At 39.1% G+C, this 15,584-nt stretch overlaps 9 protein-coding genes across 9 annotated transcripts; 4 read left to right on the forward strand and 5 right to left on the reverse strand.

Moving 5' to 3' along the window:
* Nucleotides 1-78: 78 nt before the first annotated feature.
* On the reverse strand, nucleotides 79-3,147 carry STE23 (metalloendopeptidase; the record flags this gene model as incomplete). The annotated part of the gene is made up of 1 exon (XM_018366939.1): nucleotides 79-3,147. The coding sequence occupies one exon, from the start codon at nucleotides 3,145-3,147 to the stop codon at nucleotides 79-81; it is 3,069 nt and encodes a 1,022-aa protein (XP_018220778.1).
* A 506-nt stretch (nucleotides 3,148-3,653) lies between these two features.
* ECM19 (Ecm19p) lies at nucleotides 3,654-3,872 on the forward strand (the record flags this gene model as incomplete). The annotated part of the gene is made up of 1 exon (XM_018366940.1): nucleotides 3,654-3,872. The coding sequence occupies one exon, from the start codon at nucleotides 3,654-3,656 to the stop codon at nucleotides 3,870-3,872; it is 219 nt and encodes a 72-aa protein (XP_018220779.1).
* A 314-nt stretch (nucleotides 3,873-4,186) lies between these two features.
* CCW14 (Ccw14p) lies at nucleotides 4,187-4,867 on the forward strand (the record flags this gene model as incomplete). Its single annotated transcript, XM_018366941.1, has 1 exon — nucleotides 4,187-4,867. One exon carries the CDS (start codon nucleotides 4,187-4,189, stop codon nucleotides 4,865-4,867), a length of 681 nt encoding a protein of 226 aa, XP_018220780.1.
* A 299-nt stretch (nucleotides 4,868-5,166) lies between these two features.
* ART10 (Art10p) lies at nucleotides 5,167-6,723 on the reverse strand (the record flags this gene model as incomplete). Its single annotated transcript, XM_018366942.1, has 1 exon — nucleotides 5,167-6,723. One exon carries the CDS (start codon nucleotides 6,721-6,723, stop codon nucleotides 5,167-5,169), a length of 1,557 nt encoding a protein of 518 aa, XP_018220781.1.
* A 785-nt stretch (nucleotides 6,724-7,508) lies between these two features.
* Nucleotides 7,509-8,348, forward strand: ATP10 (Atp10p; the record flags this gene model as incomplete). The annotated part of the gene is made up of 1 exon (XM_018366943.1): nucleotides 7,509-8,348. The coding sequence occupies one exon, from the start codon at nucleotides 7,509-7,511 to the stop codon at nucleotides 8,346-8,348; it is 840 nt and encodes a 279-aa protein (XP_018220782.1).
* Nucleotides 8,349-8,521: 173 nt separating this feature from the next.
* CST9 (SUMO ligase CST9) lies at nucleotides 8,522-9,847 on the forward strand (the record flags this gene model as incomplete). Its single annotated transcript, XM_018366944.1, has 1 exon — nucleotides 8,522-9,847. One exon carries the CDS (start codon nucleotides 8,522-8,524, stop codon nucleotides 9,845-9,847), a length of 1,326 nt encoding a protein of 441 aa, XP_018220783.1.
* Nucleotides 9,848-10,201: 354 nt separating this feature from the next.
* On the reverse strand, nucleotides 10,202-10,438 carry COX8 (cytochrome c oxidase subunit VIII; the record flags this gene model as incomplete). The annotated part of the gene is made up of 1 exon (XM_018366945.1): nucleotides 10,202-10,438. The coding sequence occupies one exon, from the start codon at nucleotides 10,436-10,438 to the stop codon at nucleotides 10,202-10,204; it is 237 nt and encodes a 78-aa protein (XP_018220784.1).
* A 271-nt stretch (nucleotides 10,439-10,709) lies between these two features.
* VPS33 (tethering complex ATP-binding subunit VPS33) lies at nucleotides 10,710-12,788 on the reverse strand (the record flags this gene model as incomplete). Its single annotated transcript, XM_018366946.1, has 1 exon — nucleotides 10,710-12,788. One exon carries the CDS (start codon nucleotides 12,786-12,788, stop codon nucleotides 10,710-10,712), a length of 2,079 nt encoding a protein of 692 aa, XP_018220785.1.
* Nucleotides 12,789-13,008: 220 nt separating this feature from the next.
* AFG2 (AAA family ATPase AFG2) lies at nucleotides 13,009-15,351 on the reverse strand (the record flags this gene model as incomplete). Its single annotated transcript, XM_018366947.1, has 1 exon — nucleotides 13,009-15,351. One exon carries the CDS (start codon nucleotides 15,349-15,351, stop codon nucleotides 13,009-13,011), a length of 2,343 nt encoding a protein of 780 aa, XP_018220786.1.
* Nucleotides 15,352-15,584: the final 233 nt, after the last annotated feature.

Consider the following 15,584-nt stretch of genomic DNA (forward strand, 5'->3'; position numbering starts at 1 on the left):
ATTACTATAAAAACGTATAAGTACATTTCCCGAAAGACTTCACTTCCTTCGAGTTTCTATTTCTTCTTTAACTTGCCTCTACTTTTCAGCTTGAGCAGGTGCAGTAACCTCAAAATTTTTCATTGGTTGACGAACAGGAGCAACAAATAGTGTCGATTTGAATGAACCGACATCTTCGATCAACTGGCCACTTGGATATTTAGCGGCCTCCAGTTCACTTTCATCGAGCTCTTTGTTTTCCACTTGTGACTTCAAATGAAGAATTAATTTTGATGCGTTCTCACCCATTATGTAACTTTCATAGAAGTCTATTATTTGTTGCTTTGTGATATCGGCAACTAGCTTAGCCTTCTTTTGACGATGAGTGAAATTGTAGTCACCTAAATAAATCGCTGCTGTATATCTGGCGCTTTCTTCACTCATGTTTTTGAATTTCTGCAATAGACTGTTGCATAATGCTTCTTTATGCTTGTCAAAGTCTTCCTGCGTCATATCTTTCAAAATTTGACCAAATGTTTCATAAAAGTTATTTATTCTCCACTCTAAGTAAGGGGTGGTATGTTCTGATTGAATTAAGATCCTGATATTTGCCGTACCGTGGTTGTTCAAGCTCGAACTGAAAACAACATAGCCCAATTGCTCTTTTGTCCTTAAAGTATCAAAACATGGTTCATGAATCAACTGTGCGAACAGTCCACTCAAGGCAGACAGCTCCTCCGAATAAACATCCAATTGTGTGACATGTTGAATACAAGAGTTAACATTCTTCGGATCTTTCAAATCTGTTTCAAATCTAAAGCTTTTACCCTTTGGAAGTAAATAAGATCTCAAGCGGTTGTTTGAGACTTGCAAATTATCAATGTTATTTGTAATCAATGACTTAATCAAAGAGTCCACTTCCATTGCTTCTTCATGCTTAACATTACCATGAACCAAAGTTTCAAAAAACACGCCTTCATAGATAGTCGGTATGAAGCTAGTCAGTTGCTCAAATGTCAATTTTTCGAAAACTTCCAGTTTTTCTGCAGTTGACCACGAACGTTCGTTTATTAATGAGTTATAGTAGTTTGACATTTGCGAATAGGGAACTTCATATAACAAATTTTTCAAATGACGAATGGTCTTATCCTTCAAAATTTCAAAACGATCCTTTTTCGGTTCAAAAGAGACAACTCCTTGCAAGAATCTTGTTAGTAAAACGATCAGTTTTTCATTAAACCCGGACGCAGTGATATCGAGACCTTGATTAGTCTTGACAAATGAAATACGAAGATCAGCACAAGCAGCATCATACTGTAGATCTTTCAATGCATCATTGATCATTTGGATGTATAAAGTGGACAGCATACTATTGATGACACTCGCATGCGTATGGGGCAATTTGAATGTCAAATAAATATACCCCCTTGGTTGCCAGAATCGGTCATCTTTCTTATACCATAATCTGCTCATCCCATTGGATAACAATAACATAGGTTCATCTATTGGCTTTACGTCATCTAATTTATCAACTTTAAAATTCGTCGAGACAAATTCATTTGGACGTGGTAAATTCAGCGCCGGGTTTAAACCTGGTGACTTAATGTCCTTTAACAAATCTTCCGGATAGTCTAATATCTTGTAGTTAGTTCCGTACCACTTTTCGCTGGAATCAGTGTCTAAACCTCTTGAAATTAACGTGACACGAGAATTTTCTGGGATCAATGCGTCTGTGTACTGAGTGATTAAATCTGGCTCATATTCAGTTAATAAACCCATGGCTAAAATTTTATCAACAGGAATATAATCTCTTTCCAAGAGTTTTGCCAAAGACGAAACAGTGGAAGAAGGGTTACCGGCTTGCTTGAACTTGAAAGTGGCATTAGAAATATCTTGTAGTTCGGTAAATATCCATTTTTGGGGTAGCGAATTTTTCAACATCCCAATATACTGAAAGATCAAGACAATGACATCTCGATAATGTGTCAACCCATCATCAGTCAAATCGATGTCTATCGCAAAAAAAGCGTTTCCTTTGGAGACGGTGTGTCCACCAGCAGACAGCTCATTAGCCCAGCCTAATTTTTTCAGATGTGCTAACAAAGAACCAGAGCCTTCATGGCCGATTAAATGACTCAATATTCTTGGTGGCTTGGATTTCCAATGCTCTTCCAAATCAGGTACAGTGAACGAAATTTCTAGTTTCTTCAGATCTTTCACAGGGTTGACCTGAATTATTTTTTGTAAATGTTCAGGTTGCATAATAGATTCTGCGTAGTGAGGCACTTCACGGTCGTTATTGGAAACGTCTTTGAACAGATTGCAGGTCCATTCGGATAAGGTGTCTAGGTCTTCCCTACCAAGAATACAAAGCTTCATTATGTTGGCGGAATAAAAGTCTTTATGGAATTTGAGCAACTCATCTCTGATGTTTAGCCCATTTTCCTTGGGCGATTCACCCAAAGTCTCGATATTCCCCGTGGAAAATTTATGATAAGGGTGGTTCGGGTTCGTTAGAGACTTGTCCAATTGGTAGATTCTCCAGATATCGTTCTGTAAGTTTTTCTTATTTTCGCTGTTAACAGCATTGATTTCTTTATCTGTAGACTCCTTCTTGAAAAGGGGGCACGAGAAAAACCCTGAGAATCTGTCCAACGCACCAAGCAGATGTTGATGGTTGACTTCAAAGAAGTAATTCGTGTTCTGTGACGCGGTGTAGGCATTGGACGAGCCACCATGCTTACTCAGATAACTCGAATATTCATTTTCATCAGGAAATTTCTCAGAACCCATGAACAAAAGATGCTCGCAGAAATGGGCCAAACCGGGCAGGTTTTCTGGGTCTTCAAAGGCACCGATGTTAACGTCCAACGAAGCAGCTGCTTTATCAGCCTTAGGGTCCTGGATTAACAGGGCCTTCAACTTATTGGGCAACTCAATGAACCTGTACGATCTGTCGTCCAAGTCCGGTTTTAAAAACTCCAGATCAAACGTCTTGAAATTGGTAGTCATCCTGTAAGGGGTTGCAGTATAGTAGCGAGGTGTACACGTGAGCGGTTTAAAGCGTCTTACAATGGAACCTAGAGCGATTGGTGCGAAACGAACCAATTGAGAGAGGGGCGGTCTAGAAAGAAGTACAGAAGAAGAGGTCAAAAGAGCTATGCCCATGCAGAGCAGTATCGATATGAGCAAGAATGAAGTCTTCCGAATGATTGATTTTGTTTACTAGTTATGCCCATTTTTCCCTGATTCATACTAAAAGGGAAAGAACGAAGGCCTCGAAGTGAAAATTTCAACACCACTAAAGGCACGCGCGTGCGATTCTCTAGCCCAACAGAGGCGAAACAGCCTTGGCTACAAACCATAGGGCCCGAGGGAGGGGTGCTCAATGGGCACAGTCAAACCACTTCTAACCACGCCAGAACCCGTTTCCGGCATAGCAAGACTAAAGACAGAATGGTATGACGCCTCTCTCTTCCTGGCTCTTATCCACATATCCCTTTGTGAAGCGTGCGCCATACTAGGCGGCGCCTTTGTCCAGCCATTGCGCACCGCTAGGGGGAAAAACTGATCAAGCAAGAAGCCAATTACAGCACAACACATTACAGTTGGTTAGGCAGCAGGGGAAAACACACACACACACACACACACACACGCTACAAGCAGACTACATTATGCGGAAGAACACGTTAGATATGGTCAGTGTCGGGATCGTGTGTCTCGTGGGGATCTACACAGGCACGAAGTTCTTTGAGCCCATCGTGATCGATAGATTGCGCAAGGACGGGAACCTGAGATCGGACGTTCCCATCCCGGACTATGATAGGGATGGGAACTTGGTGATGCCCCCACCGCCTACACCGCCTGCACAATCGCCACCACCGGAACAATGATCAGTTACATATGTTTATATCTGTCTAAACCTGTATATACCATACCACCCAATATAAATATAAAGTCACCATTGCATTAGAAAAGCACGTGTGTCACCCGCCCGCCTACTATTAATAGAAGCAGGAGACCCATGCACCGCACTGTTTCGGACCCGCTGTTTCTTTTTTGGTTTTATCAGTTAGTTTTTCACGGAATTTTTCACCGTTTATAAACAGTTTCGAACTTATAAACACAGGGATAATAAACAGATTCGAATAGTCGCTGTTCACACCTCACCAAAGCTACCGCACTCCTACACTCGTTAAATATAATCATGCGTACCAACACTCTATTGTCTTCCGTCATCTCTTTGGCTTTGTTGTCCAACGAAGTTTTAGCAACTCCTCCAGCCTGTTTGTTGGCTTGTGTTGCTCAAGTTAGCAAATCCTCCTCCACATGTGACACTTTGAACCAAGTTTCTTGTTTCTGTGAACACGAAAACTCCGCCATCAAGAAGTGTTTGGACTCCATTTGTCCAAACAACGATGCCGATGCTGCTTACACCGCTTTCAAGAGCTCTTGTTCCGAACAAAATGCTTCTTTGGATGACTCTAGCAGCAGTGCTTCCTCTTCTGCTTCCTCATCCAGCAAAGCTTCATCCTCTAGCAAGGCCTCCTCCTCTAGCAAGGCCTCCTCCTCCGCCTCCTCCTCCGCCTCCTCTTCTATCAAGGCCTCTTCTTCATCATCTTCCGTCAAGGCTTCTTCCTCTGAACAAGCCTCTTCTACCGAACAAGTCTCTTCCTCCAAGGCTTCCTCTACCGAACAATTTTCCTCTAGCACCGGAAAGGCTTCTACCACTGCTTTCTCATCTTCTTCCATTGTGTCTAAGGTCCCAGTTACTTCTGGTAACTCAACTTCTACCGCCATCATCTCCACTTTCTCCGAAGGTTCTGGTAACGTCTTAGAAGCTGGTAAGTCTGCTTTCATTGCTGCTGTTGCCGCTTTGTTGATTTGATTCTATTGATTATATCACTTTCTTCCTATTGACGTAAGATATTTATCTTCCATATTTTTTATTTTATCCCTTTCAGACATGATAAGGATAGTTTTATTGCTTTAAAAACATTCTAAACCTCCTCTTTCTTTCGTTATGTTTCACTTATAACTTTTCTTCTTTTCAAAAAAGCAAATAAAAGTATATACCTATATATTAAATGAAAACCAAAAAAATTAATCAGTCATTATTTTAGAGTCTAGTGATTTGTTTTCACTCATATATATGAAATCGTGATTATACAGAAATTTTTACAGTGCTTAAGTCGCCATCTCCGTATACGTTGGTGGCGGCACATATCTAGGCGGTATTTCAGCCTCAACATGCTCTCGTATTTGACAAAATACTTGAACCGGGTTGATATTTACTTCAGATTGCTTCCTAATTCCATTAATTTCCCATTCGATCAATAGTTGGAAACTAAATATTCTCTTTATCGTGCATGTTTTAAAACTATAAAGTCTATTCCCACGGTGCCTGTAATCCTCCTCGTTAAACACCAGCTTTCTTAAAATAGGATGATCCCTCAATCGTAACTCACACTCAAACACGGAACCATCAGAACTCTCCCGTATTTCATTCAAGTTCAGAAGGGGCTTATTGGATTTAGGCTGATTCAAATCAAGTTCAATCAGTTTCAAAGATGAATAGTTCCCGTTTGCTATTCCCTGTGATAAATAAGTTGTTGTTTCTAACAAATTTAGCTGTATTCTTCGTGGTACAATTTGCATCTTGCTCAAACTTGATATATTCCCTTCCATGACTAGGAATACCTTGTCAAAATTTTGGCTGCCGGATCGAAATAAATAATCCTTTCTGTATATCTGCTTTAAATCTCGACTTCTCACTTCCACCCTCATACTACTTTCACCATCAGGTAGCCCCATTTGATACGGACATGAGAAAACTCTCATACCATTCGCCATGCGAGAAGGCTGCCTCGTCGATGTTGCTGATGATGTGGGCCTTGTCCTTATATCCCCGTCTTGTATCAAAATAGAGTTGGCTTGAGAGAAATTCCTATCACTCTTTATATACCCGACTCCGTTAACAACTTTTACATCTTTTGAAGGAACTTTCAGGCTTGAGTTATTGAAAAGCTCATTATTCATTGATGTACCGTTAAATTCATTGTTATTACTCAAACCAGCAACTTCTTCATCATTATCTTCATCGGGTTCTATAATAAGGTTCTTCGGATCAGGTATAAATTCAAATGTTTCGATTTCCCTGATTAATCTGTGGAACGGTTTAAACCAAGATGCTGCCTTTCCCAACTCTATTTGCACCTGTACCATATAAATGACCTTTCCAAACGCATAAAAATATAGATCCAAATTATCAATCTTATTGAATTCTTGCCAATGGCTGTTGAACGTGGGTGGAAGCCGTGCGTTGCTCCTTGTCACAAACGCTATTGTCTTTGCAGTATGATTTTTCAGGCATTCAGGTTTTTTAGGAAACTTGTCAAACTGGAAACTGTAGTCATACGCACCTGGTTTAACTTTGAACGGCTTTGAAGATCCATCAAGAGCATTCCATACATTATCTGGAGGGAAAACTCTCTGTTCAAACTTTAACAAAGTATGGAAGGACCTATTATCTTGCCCAGGTATCATCATACCGTTCTGCTGAAACATATATTCTTGGTCAATCTTTGTCAAAGTCTCTGAGAACCCCTTCAATATGACGGTAATTTTTCTTATCGACAGTGGTTTTTTTAATTGAAGATTAACCACTCCTGACATTTGATCATTAGAGCTGTAAAAATCCCCATTATATGGTGGGTTTAGAGACACTTTGACTTTCGGAGCCATGGTTTAACAAACGGTTTAGTTATTAAACTTCTTTGATTCAAAAACGAATCACCGATATAGATACTCACGGGGTATTCACTGACTATAAGCTGTTTGTTTCGCTTTGTGTTAGCTACCTTTTCCCCCCCAATTTATTTAGCTATATTCAGATGGATCCGATTGCTCCAGTTCATGAAGTGGCGGTGCTACAGAGGCTGTAGAATTCAAGCGTATTTGTCTCTTATGCATTTTTTGTGAAAAGGGAGGGCATCTTCCCCAAGGACCCTCTTTCCTACGCCCGCATTGTGTGTGCCAAGAATTTTTTACGGTAGATGATGAGAGCTATCACTATTCACTTAGCTCGCACATTACAGGTAAACCGAGCTAGAATAAGGGATCGTAGGATTCAATAAGTTCTCTCTAATAATAAAAATTACACTGTGGCTTGAAATAGTTGTGGGCTTCCAGAATGAGAGGCTTCGAATGTGCAAGGCGTAACAAGAAGACGCTGCATCAAGTTTTAAAGCAGAAATTGCATAGATGTTCTACACAGCAGTGTTCTCTCTCCCTGTAAGGCGATACAAAGGTACTGTTATTCTTATTGTTCGTTTCGTATTTTACGCATTTTTTCTTGCCTTGAAATATTTTTTCAGAAGTAGATTTTCATTACGAGTTATTTGATTCGCCTTCTAAAAATTTAAAAGAGGCTAGTGAAATAAAGGTATAAACTTGCAGGTAAAGCCACGATAAGTAGCTTGCTTTGATATTCCTTATTCAGATAAACTTTAAGATAACCAAGAAAAAGAATGCAGGTCACTTTCAAAAGGCTTTACCATCCCACTCTTGCTCGGATGTCCTTCTTGAGTAAATTCCTCAAGCCAATGATGAAAACAGCTTCCCCAAAGGACTACCAGGTAAAGCAATTGATTAAACCCGTAGGTTTGACAGAGGCGCCAAAGCGTAATGTGAAATATTCGCAGGGAAACTCGCTGAAGGATATGTTCGATTCGCAAAAGACTAACCACAGAGTGGAAGAATTGAGCGCTGAATTCAGCAAGTCCGGGCTTTACGAAGTACAAGTCTTCCAGAAGACTAAGGGGAAAATGTTCTTGGCCCCGATTTCATACTGGAAGGACACTAAGGCTTTATATTTTCCTCATCTAGTTGGTACTTCCGTGGATGGTACGAAAGACCAAAATATTGAGGATCTTCTGAGGGGTAAAACCAGTATCGTGAGATTATTCAGCACAGCTGCTGGTGATAAGTTGAGTGGTTCTTATTTCCAAGAAGCAACCAGCGATAACAAAACCACTGACTATTTGATGGATGCTGATGCTCGTTTGGGTCTAAACAATCATAATGTGCAAATCATCGAAGTGAACCTCATAGAGAATGCTGTGAAAAGCGCCCTTGTAAAAACACTTGCTCGTTGGACTAATCGTATTCCAAACTGGCGTCAGCCGTTTTATTTCGAGTGCTCCAGAGCTCAATGGCCATTTCACATCAGAGAAGAACTCTTCTGCAATAATGTCTTTTCTGGCTACGTCTTTTTGGTGGACCAACACCTGAAAGTTAGATGGGCAGCCTGTGGGGAGGCCACTCCATCCGAAAAGGAAGCGTTGTGGAAGTTTGCTAAAATCCTCTAAATCTGACACCCTGTGCGGCGGCAAATAGGGGATGGGCGGCTATTTGTTGATCGTGTTTCATTCATTTTAACTTCAAAAACAAGAAGAGGAAAAAAAGTCAGAAAAGACAGAGGAAAAAGAAGAGGAGAACAGCTCTACTGTCTATTGTTGGTACCACTGAAGAATACATTATAATGTCGGATTCCATTTTTGAACAGCCTTTCGTGTACTGTGGCGTTTGCCATAGAAGAACTTCTCATGGAGACCCATTGAGATTGACTTCATGTGCTCATATTCTTTGCTCGCAGCATTCGCCGGTGACGTCGAAAGTGTGTCCTATATGTCATTCAAACGATATATCTATAATTAAGCTTGTAGAATCTAAACAATTGCCCACCGATATTAGGATATTTTTTGAACCATTGCCACCCCTTTTAGAGACATTGTACAATGTATCTCAATTTCAATTGAAGGGGCTTTCGAACCAATGCCAATACTACCAAAACCACTGTCTGAAATTGAGGGAAAAATGTGCAAGGCAGCAGCAATTGTTATATCAAGCTAAAGTAGAACTGGATTCTATGGCAGGACTGAAGAAAAGAATACAAGAATTAGAGACAGTATTAAAACACAGCAATATGTCACCGGTATCAATGGGCATCATGTCGACGAAAAATAACCATCAAAGTCACTACCAGCCTCCTCCCACAGTTGATTTGACAATCGACGATAATAGCCTAGAAGAATTTGAAGCCAAATCGTTTATCCAGAAACTGAAAAAAAACTCCTCTTTGAGAAATACTGCAAAAAATAATAATGGTTCATCTACCTCATCTATAAACCATCATGTGAATAAAAATCAATCTCTTTACACCGAGACGTTGAAAAATCCAAATAATAATAGCATTCTATCTCCTAATTTGAATCCAAATGCAAACCATAACTTGCCCAACATTTCCACTATTGCAGAATCGACCAACCTAAACCGATTTTCGTATTCCCCTGTACATGTTGGAAAAGACTTTAATGGCAAAAACCCAAACTTCAATACTCCCACAAATAATGGCTCTTTATCTTCTAAGAACATATCAAGATTATCTTCTGCTTCTTTTCAACCATCTTCCCCTTTGTCTTCATCATCTAGTAGGCTTATTTTACCAAATAGTAATCTTGAAGAATTGCATCATTTAAATACTCCAATGACGAGTACTTCCACTCAGTTTCCCTCAGCTTTGGAAAAATTGAAAATAACAAGGAAAAGAAACAATACTATTAGTGGCTCGAATAGAATAACGCAAAACTTAAGCTCGCATATGAGAAGTGGTGGTCTTGCATTTTCGTCTTCATCCAACTCTTTGCAACAAAGTAAGCTACAAAAGTCGAATTCGCTAAGGCGATCCAATTCAACTCAGCAGTTGTCCAATACGCAGCTCAAAAATGACATTTCTCAACCTCCTAGATCAAGCAATACAGTCTTGGGTGGTGCCAAAAGAAACAATAAGTTCAGAAGAATAAGGTGAGAAAAATGTGAGGATTCTACTACAAAGCATGGAAGAACAGCCCGCAAAGAGATAGAGATCGTTGTATTATAAAAAATATTGTATATTTTTCATATGTTTTACAATGAAGTTATTATATATTTTATTTTATTTTTTTTTAAATTCGTCGAATTATGTTCTTATTAGATCCTTTTTTCCTTGTCTCCTTAATATGAAGACACACAAAAGAGGATTATGAATATATGAAAAGAAGGTTGTACAAATAAATAAATGGCAATATGCGTACCTAGGAGTACCGGGGATATGCTCTGACACTTTCCTGATCGATTGCACCATGTACACATATCTATTCTTCAAATTTTGTAAGGGGTTTTATTAAAAAGAACCAGACTTTTTCAACTGAACATAACAGGCAATAAATGGGATAGCAAATCCAACAGCGAAAAATCCAAAATGAGAAAGAGCGTAAGGTGTCTTTCTACCTTTGACTTTGAATGGAATGTTCTCATAGACACCGTCCTTGAAATGTACTGATCTTTTCATGATAATGGGTCTAGTCATAATATTGCTAGTTCTCTTGGCTGTGGTTCTGATCATTTGTTGGCACAACATTTTGTATTGGATATCGTTTCCTTTCTGTTTATTTGTTCTGTTCACGATTCCCTCGAAAAATTGCAGAACACCAACCAACCTGATAAGTATTATAAAACAATAAGCAAACACAATGGGCTCTTCAATTGCCAGCCTTTATTTTCTCTTTTTTCTTAGTCCCCTAGCTCTTCCGTAAACACCGAACACTTTCTCTCACATGATTGGTGCAAAAAACAACTTTTCGAAAATTGCACGGGCATATACAAAATTTATCTAATTTGTTATATAATGATTAAGATATGGAGTTCATGATTCTATCGCCGTTGGTCAGGCCATCAGCAATGATGATAAACCTCTTGTTAATGCCTTTTTTACCTAGCCGTTTTTGCAGATGTTTTAGTGTGGCTATTTCACCCATTGTTACACCACCTAGGAACACTACAAGCGCAATATCTTCAGCGGCACGAGAGGTTCCCTTAAAGCTGTCTATTGAATACTGTCTCTTGTTATTCTTGATGCTTGCATTGATCTTTTTAGAAACGGTTTCAGGGATCCACTTACTCTCTTCAATTGTTTGTGAATCTCCATATAGTTGTTCAATCAGATCTTCCGTCTGAGAAATTTTGGGCTCTCTTGATAGAATGAAAGGTTGTTGAGAAGAATAGTTATGGAATAATACGGATCTATCATATAACATTTGAACCAGCCTCATGGTTAATGGTATTACACCACTATAAGCAAAGGTAGCTTCTATAAACTCTTCTTTTTCAGTGGTAGTTTTACCTGTAGCATGTTCGTCTTCCAAAGGCACCGTATTGAGCCATTGTGAAATATACCGGTATTCTTTTTGTAACCTTGTAAGTTTGCTTGGAGCGGTATGCAAATCTGCTTTTCCAGTTTTGCTGGTGAAGAATCCTAACTCAGCCAAGGATTCCAGCTGAAAACATTTTTCAATCCCCCAAGAGTCAATCATAGAGGTCTTCAAATCTTCATAATCCTTTTCTCGAAGTGAATTCTTACAAAGAGATAATAAACAAATTAATCTCAGAATCTTCTTTTGATCGACTTCATACTCGTACTGTAATTCCATTACAATGTCTTCAATATCTTTATTGAGCGTGTTTCCCATCAGAATTTCTAATTCTAACTCCAAGATCTTATTGAAGGAACCATATTCCTCAGTCTCCACTACTTTCAAAACGTCAGATGATAAGGTCGTATGATTTTTCAAAAATGTTTGCCTTTGTTGCAATGAACCTAAAGAATCAACAAACTCCTTAATTTCATGTACACTCTCGGCCTTGTGCCTTGTATCGTATTGGGTTTGCAATTCCTTTGCTAGTCTGTTTAGCTGGGGCCCAACGGATCCAAAATTCAAAAACTTCAGATCATTCCATATTGCGTCTTCTTTATAACTTAAATTTATGTCCTTTTCTTTAACCTTCAATCCCGAATTGAACTCATATAGATCATCTAATAATCCTGCATACGTAAGTTGGGTCAGCAATGGGGTTATAGGATCAATATTTCTTTCCAGGACAATCATGTCCATCTCTAATCCGCAATTAGTTCGTTCACCATAAAGTGTACCTTTTATGAACAAGTCATTTTCAGTTTGTTGTTTGTCAATTCGTTTCTTCAGAAGGTGACTAAATTTCTTTGACAGATTACCTATAGACACCACATTGGTTATGATACTATCGGTTTCAAAGACCAAACTTCGCAAGCAATTCACCATATTATCAACTAATATCGACTCTGTGGCGTTTTGCAAAGAACGTAACTTGGGAGTATACATATTTACATTTTCCATGTTATAAAGAGAATGACTCAATAAAACATTGTCATCGATCTGTGGAAACGGCAAAAGTTCCCAAGGATAAAGAAAATACTCGTTCGATATTTCCTTCAATTGTAATTCAATGACATTAGGGAAATGTGGCTTTGTAATTTCTGAGGTACGTTCGTCCATCTGCCATTGCTCCAAATTCTTAGTATATTTCGGAAAAGAGGTTTTCCACTCACAATATACTATATGCAATGGTGATAGGTTATGCTTTACTGCGGTATCGAGTAATCCTGGGGGAAGTTGTAGAGATGTTCTGACGTCAATAAGAAAGATTAGATCCATTCGTGGAATGGTGCCTAGCGCACCAGAGGAATCGTCACTTAGTTGGTCATCGAGAAGAACAATCTTTTTTACAGGCGTCGATTGAGTCAATTCTTGGAAAGTAAGCAAACTATTGAGTATAGGCAGAAAGCTAGGTTGAACCACAAGTATTTGATCATTTTGAGATATTTCATTCAAGATACCGCTCAAACCATCTGCATTGGCCGGCAAAAACCTTTTAGTATTCCAAAATTTGTTCATTAAGAAACAATTGAATAACCTCAAGGGAGAACAATGTCTGAGGTTTATATTCTTTCATTCAATTTTTTTAGCTGATCTGCCAACATAGAAATAATTTAAGCTCTACGTTCCCTTTGTAAGTTGATCTGAATAAACGTGTAGAGTGATTAGAGTTTTTACATGTATTATACTTTCTATCTATAATTAAGTAATTTACAAAAAAAACCACATTTCATTACATTTAAGAGGATGAACCACTTCTGAGAGCAAATCCTTCATAATATGAAAGCATTTCTGGAGTGATTCCTCTTGAAATTCCTTTAAATGCTTTTTCAAAATGGCGTAATTCCACCTTTGTGACATCCAAATCTTCCATGATAGCAGACAGTCCAGATTCTTGGCAGAGCAATACGACTTCGGCCCCCGAATATCCCTCTGTGCGACATGCCAGCTCTTGCAGATCAATTCCGGATTCTTCGATATTAAATTTCTTCGTGCACTTCTTCAGGATCTCTAAACGAGCATTTACGTCCGGTGGGCCAACATAAATGTGTCTATCTAGTCTGCCAGGTCTTAAAAGAGCAGAATCTATCTCATCAGGCCTATTTGTTGCCGCAACAATGACAACACCCTTTAACTCTTCAACACCGTCAATTTCATTAAGTAAAGACGTCAAGACGTGACTAGCCGCAGATGTAGACCCTCCATCTCTATCAGGAGACAAGGCATCAATTTCATCAAAAAAAATAATACTAGGTGCTGCAGAGCGTGCTTTGCGAAATATCTCTCTTATAGCTCTTTCAGATTCACCTACATACTTGTTGAAGACTTCAGGACCTTTCACAGCTAAGAAGTTGATACCGGATTCTGTAGCTAGAGCCTTTGCAGTCAAAGTCTTGGAACATCCCGGTGGCCCATAAAGTAAGACACCCTTTGGCGCAGTAATTCCTAACCTGTTAAAAGTTTCAGATGCTTCTAAAGGCAATTGTATCATTTCTTTCATTTTTGTTTTCAGCTCTTCTTGGCCACCAATGTCAGACCAGTAGACTTTCGGCATTTCCAAAAATATTTCTCTCATCGCACTAGGTCTAATGTCTATCATTGCACATTCTACATCCTTTAGTGTAACCTTTAAAGAAAACTTATCAACATTGGCATCCGTTCCCAAGCCCCGTTGAATCGTTTTCATAACGGACTCCCTACACAGAGCGGTTAAATCAGCACCAACATAACCATGCGTTTTAGAGGCAATGAGCTTTATCCCTTCTGAATCCAAGGAATGACGATCTGGAGACATCCTTGAAAACTGCTTAGTCAAAATGTCAAATCTAGCTTCGACATCTGGTATACCAATTTCAACTTCTTGATCAAACCTACCAGGCCTTCTCAAAGCTGGGTCAACGGAGTTGGGTCTATTTGTGGCAGCAATTACTACCAATCTGCCCGCAGCGCCCATTCCATCCATGAGCGTTAACAGTGTAGCCACAACTCTACTTTCAACTTCACCAGAGTCATCATTTGCTCTATTTGGAGCTATGGAATCGATTTCGTCAATGAAAATAATCGAAGGTTGATATTTTCTAGCTTCATTAAAGATGTCTCTTAATGCGGCTTCGGTCTCTCCAAGATATTTGGAGACAATCGAAGGGCCATTAATAGTCAAGACGTGTGCATTAGAAGTATTAGCAACTACCCTTAGCAACATCGTTTTACCAGTACCTGGAGGGCCATGGAGTAGTATGCCTCGAGGTGGAGAAACACCAAAACTACTAAACAATGTTGGTTGATGAAGAGGTATGTCTATAGCACTTTTCAGTGATTCAATTTCCTTGTGTAGACCACCTACTGCTGTGTAAGATATCGGCTCAGGAAGATTATATTTCCGATTTGCTTGCATTTCTTTTGTAAAAGTGATATGCGTCGAACCTTTTCGAAATATAACAGGTGGGGAAAGATAAATTTGGTCCTCCAGCATACCATATACTACGTCTGAGTTAAGATCTATTTGGTGGACGTCGGGGAGTGAATCGTCGCTTGCATCTACGATAATAATATCAATACTTTCATCATCTGTTTGTGTCTTTACGTTGTGAAAGATCATTCCAGGCATTATAATTCCGCAATCATCGAATAATTTTTGAATTACTTTCTCCTCGATGCATTTCAAAATATCACACCCTTGTAGAGACCCTATCGCAACTTTCGTGGCATAAGGTGGTTGCACTTGAGCCTTTTTTATCTCTAGACGGTCACCGAGAATTATATTTCCAACTGATCGTATGGAATTGGAAAGAGTGATGACATTGACAGGATGTGTTCCTTCATCACCTGCTTTAGCTGTTACCAAGATTCCATTTTCACCAACTTTACAGACGGTGCAAAAAGATCCTGGTGTTATCTCTAGTGCGGATAGTACGTTCGGGTGAACATACGCAGTGCACGTTTCCTTTCCATGTTCTCTTGAGGGGTGCGGTCTAGTAATGAATTCAGTCGGAAGTTTAAATTTTACTATTTTTGGGTCAGCAGTACTAGAGCCGGCGGATGACTTTTTTTTTGAACTAGACGAACCAGATTTGGGAGCCATTTTTTTCTGATAACTTCAAAAGACTTATGCTTTGCTCATTGAAAGCTCTAATTTACATGCTAAAGTATGTCAGTTTAGCGATGAGACGTTAAACAATTAAAAATTTTCTACTGGTTTCCGTCCGCACGAATGAAAAGTATGAAAATAAACAAAATCCAAATATAATAAGATTTATAAGTATTTGCGTTTTACAAAATGCACCTATATTACTACATAATCCATTAATACTAACG

Source organism: Saccharomyces eubayanus, chromosome XII, assembly GCF_001298625.1.
Source record: "Saccharomyces eubayanus strain FM1318 chromosome XII, whole genome shotgun sequence".
Classification (NCBI taxonomy): domain Eukaryota; kingdom Fungi; phylum Ascomycota; class Saccharomycetes; order Saccharomycetales; family Saccharomycetaceae; genus Saccharomyces; species Saccharomyces eubayanus.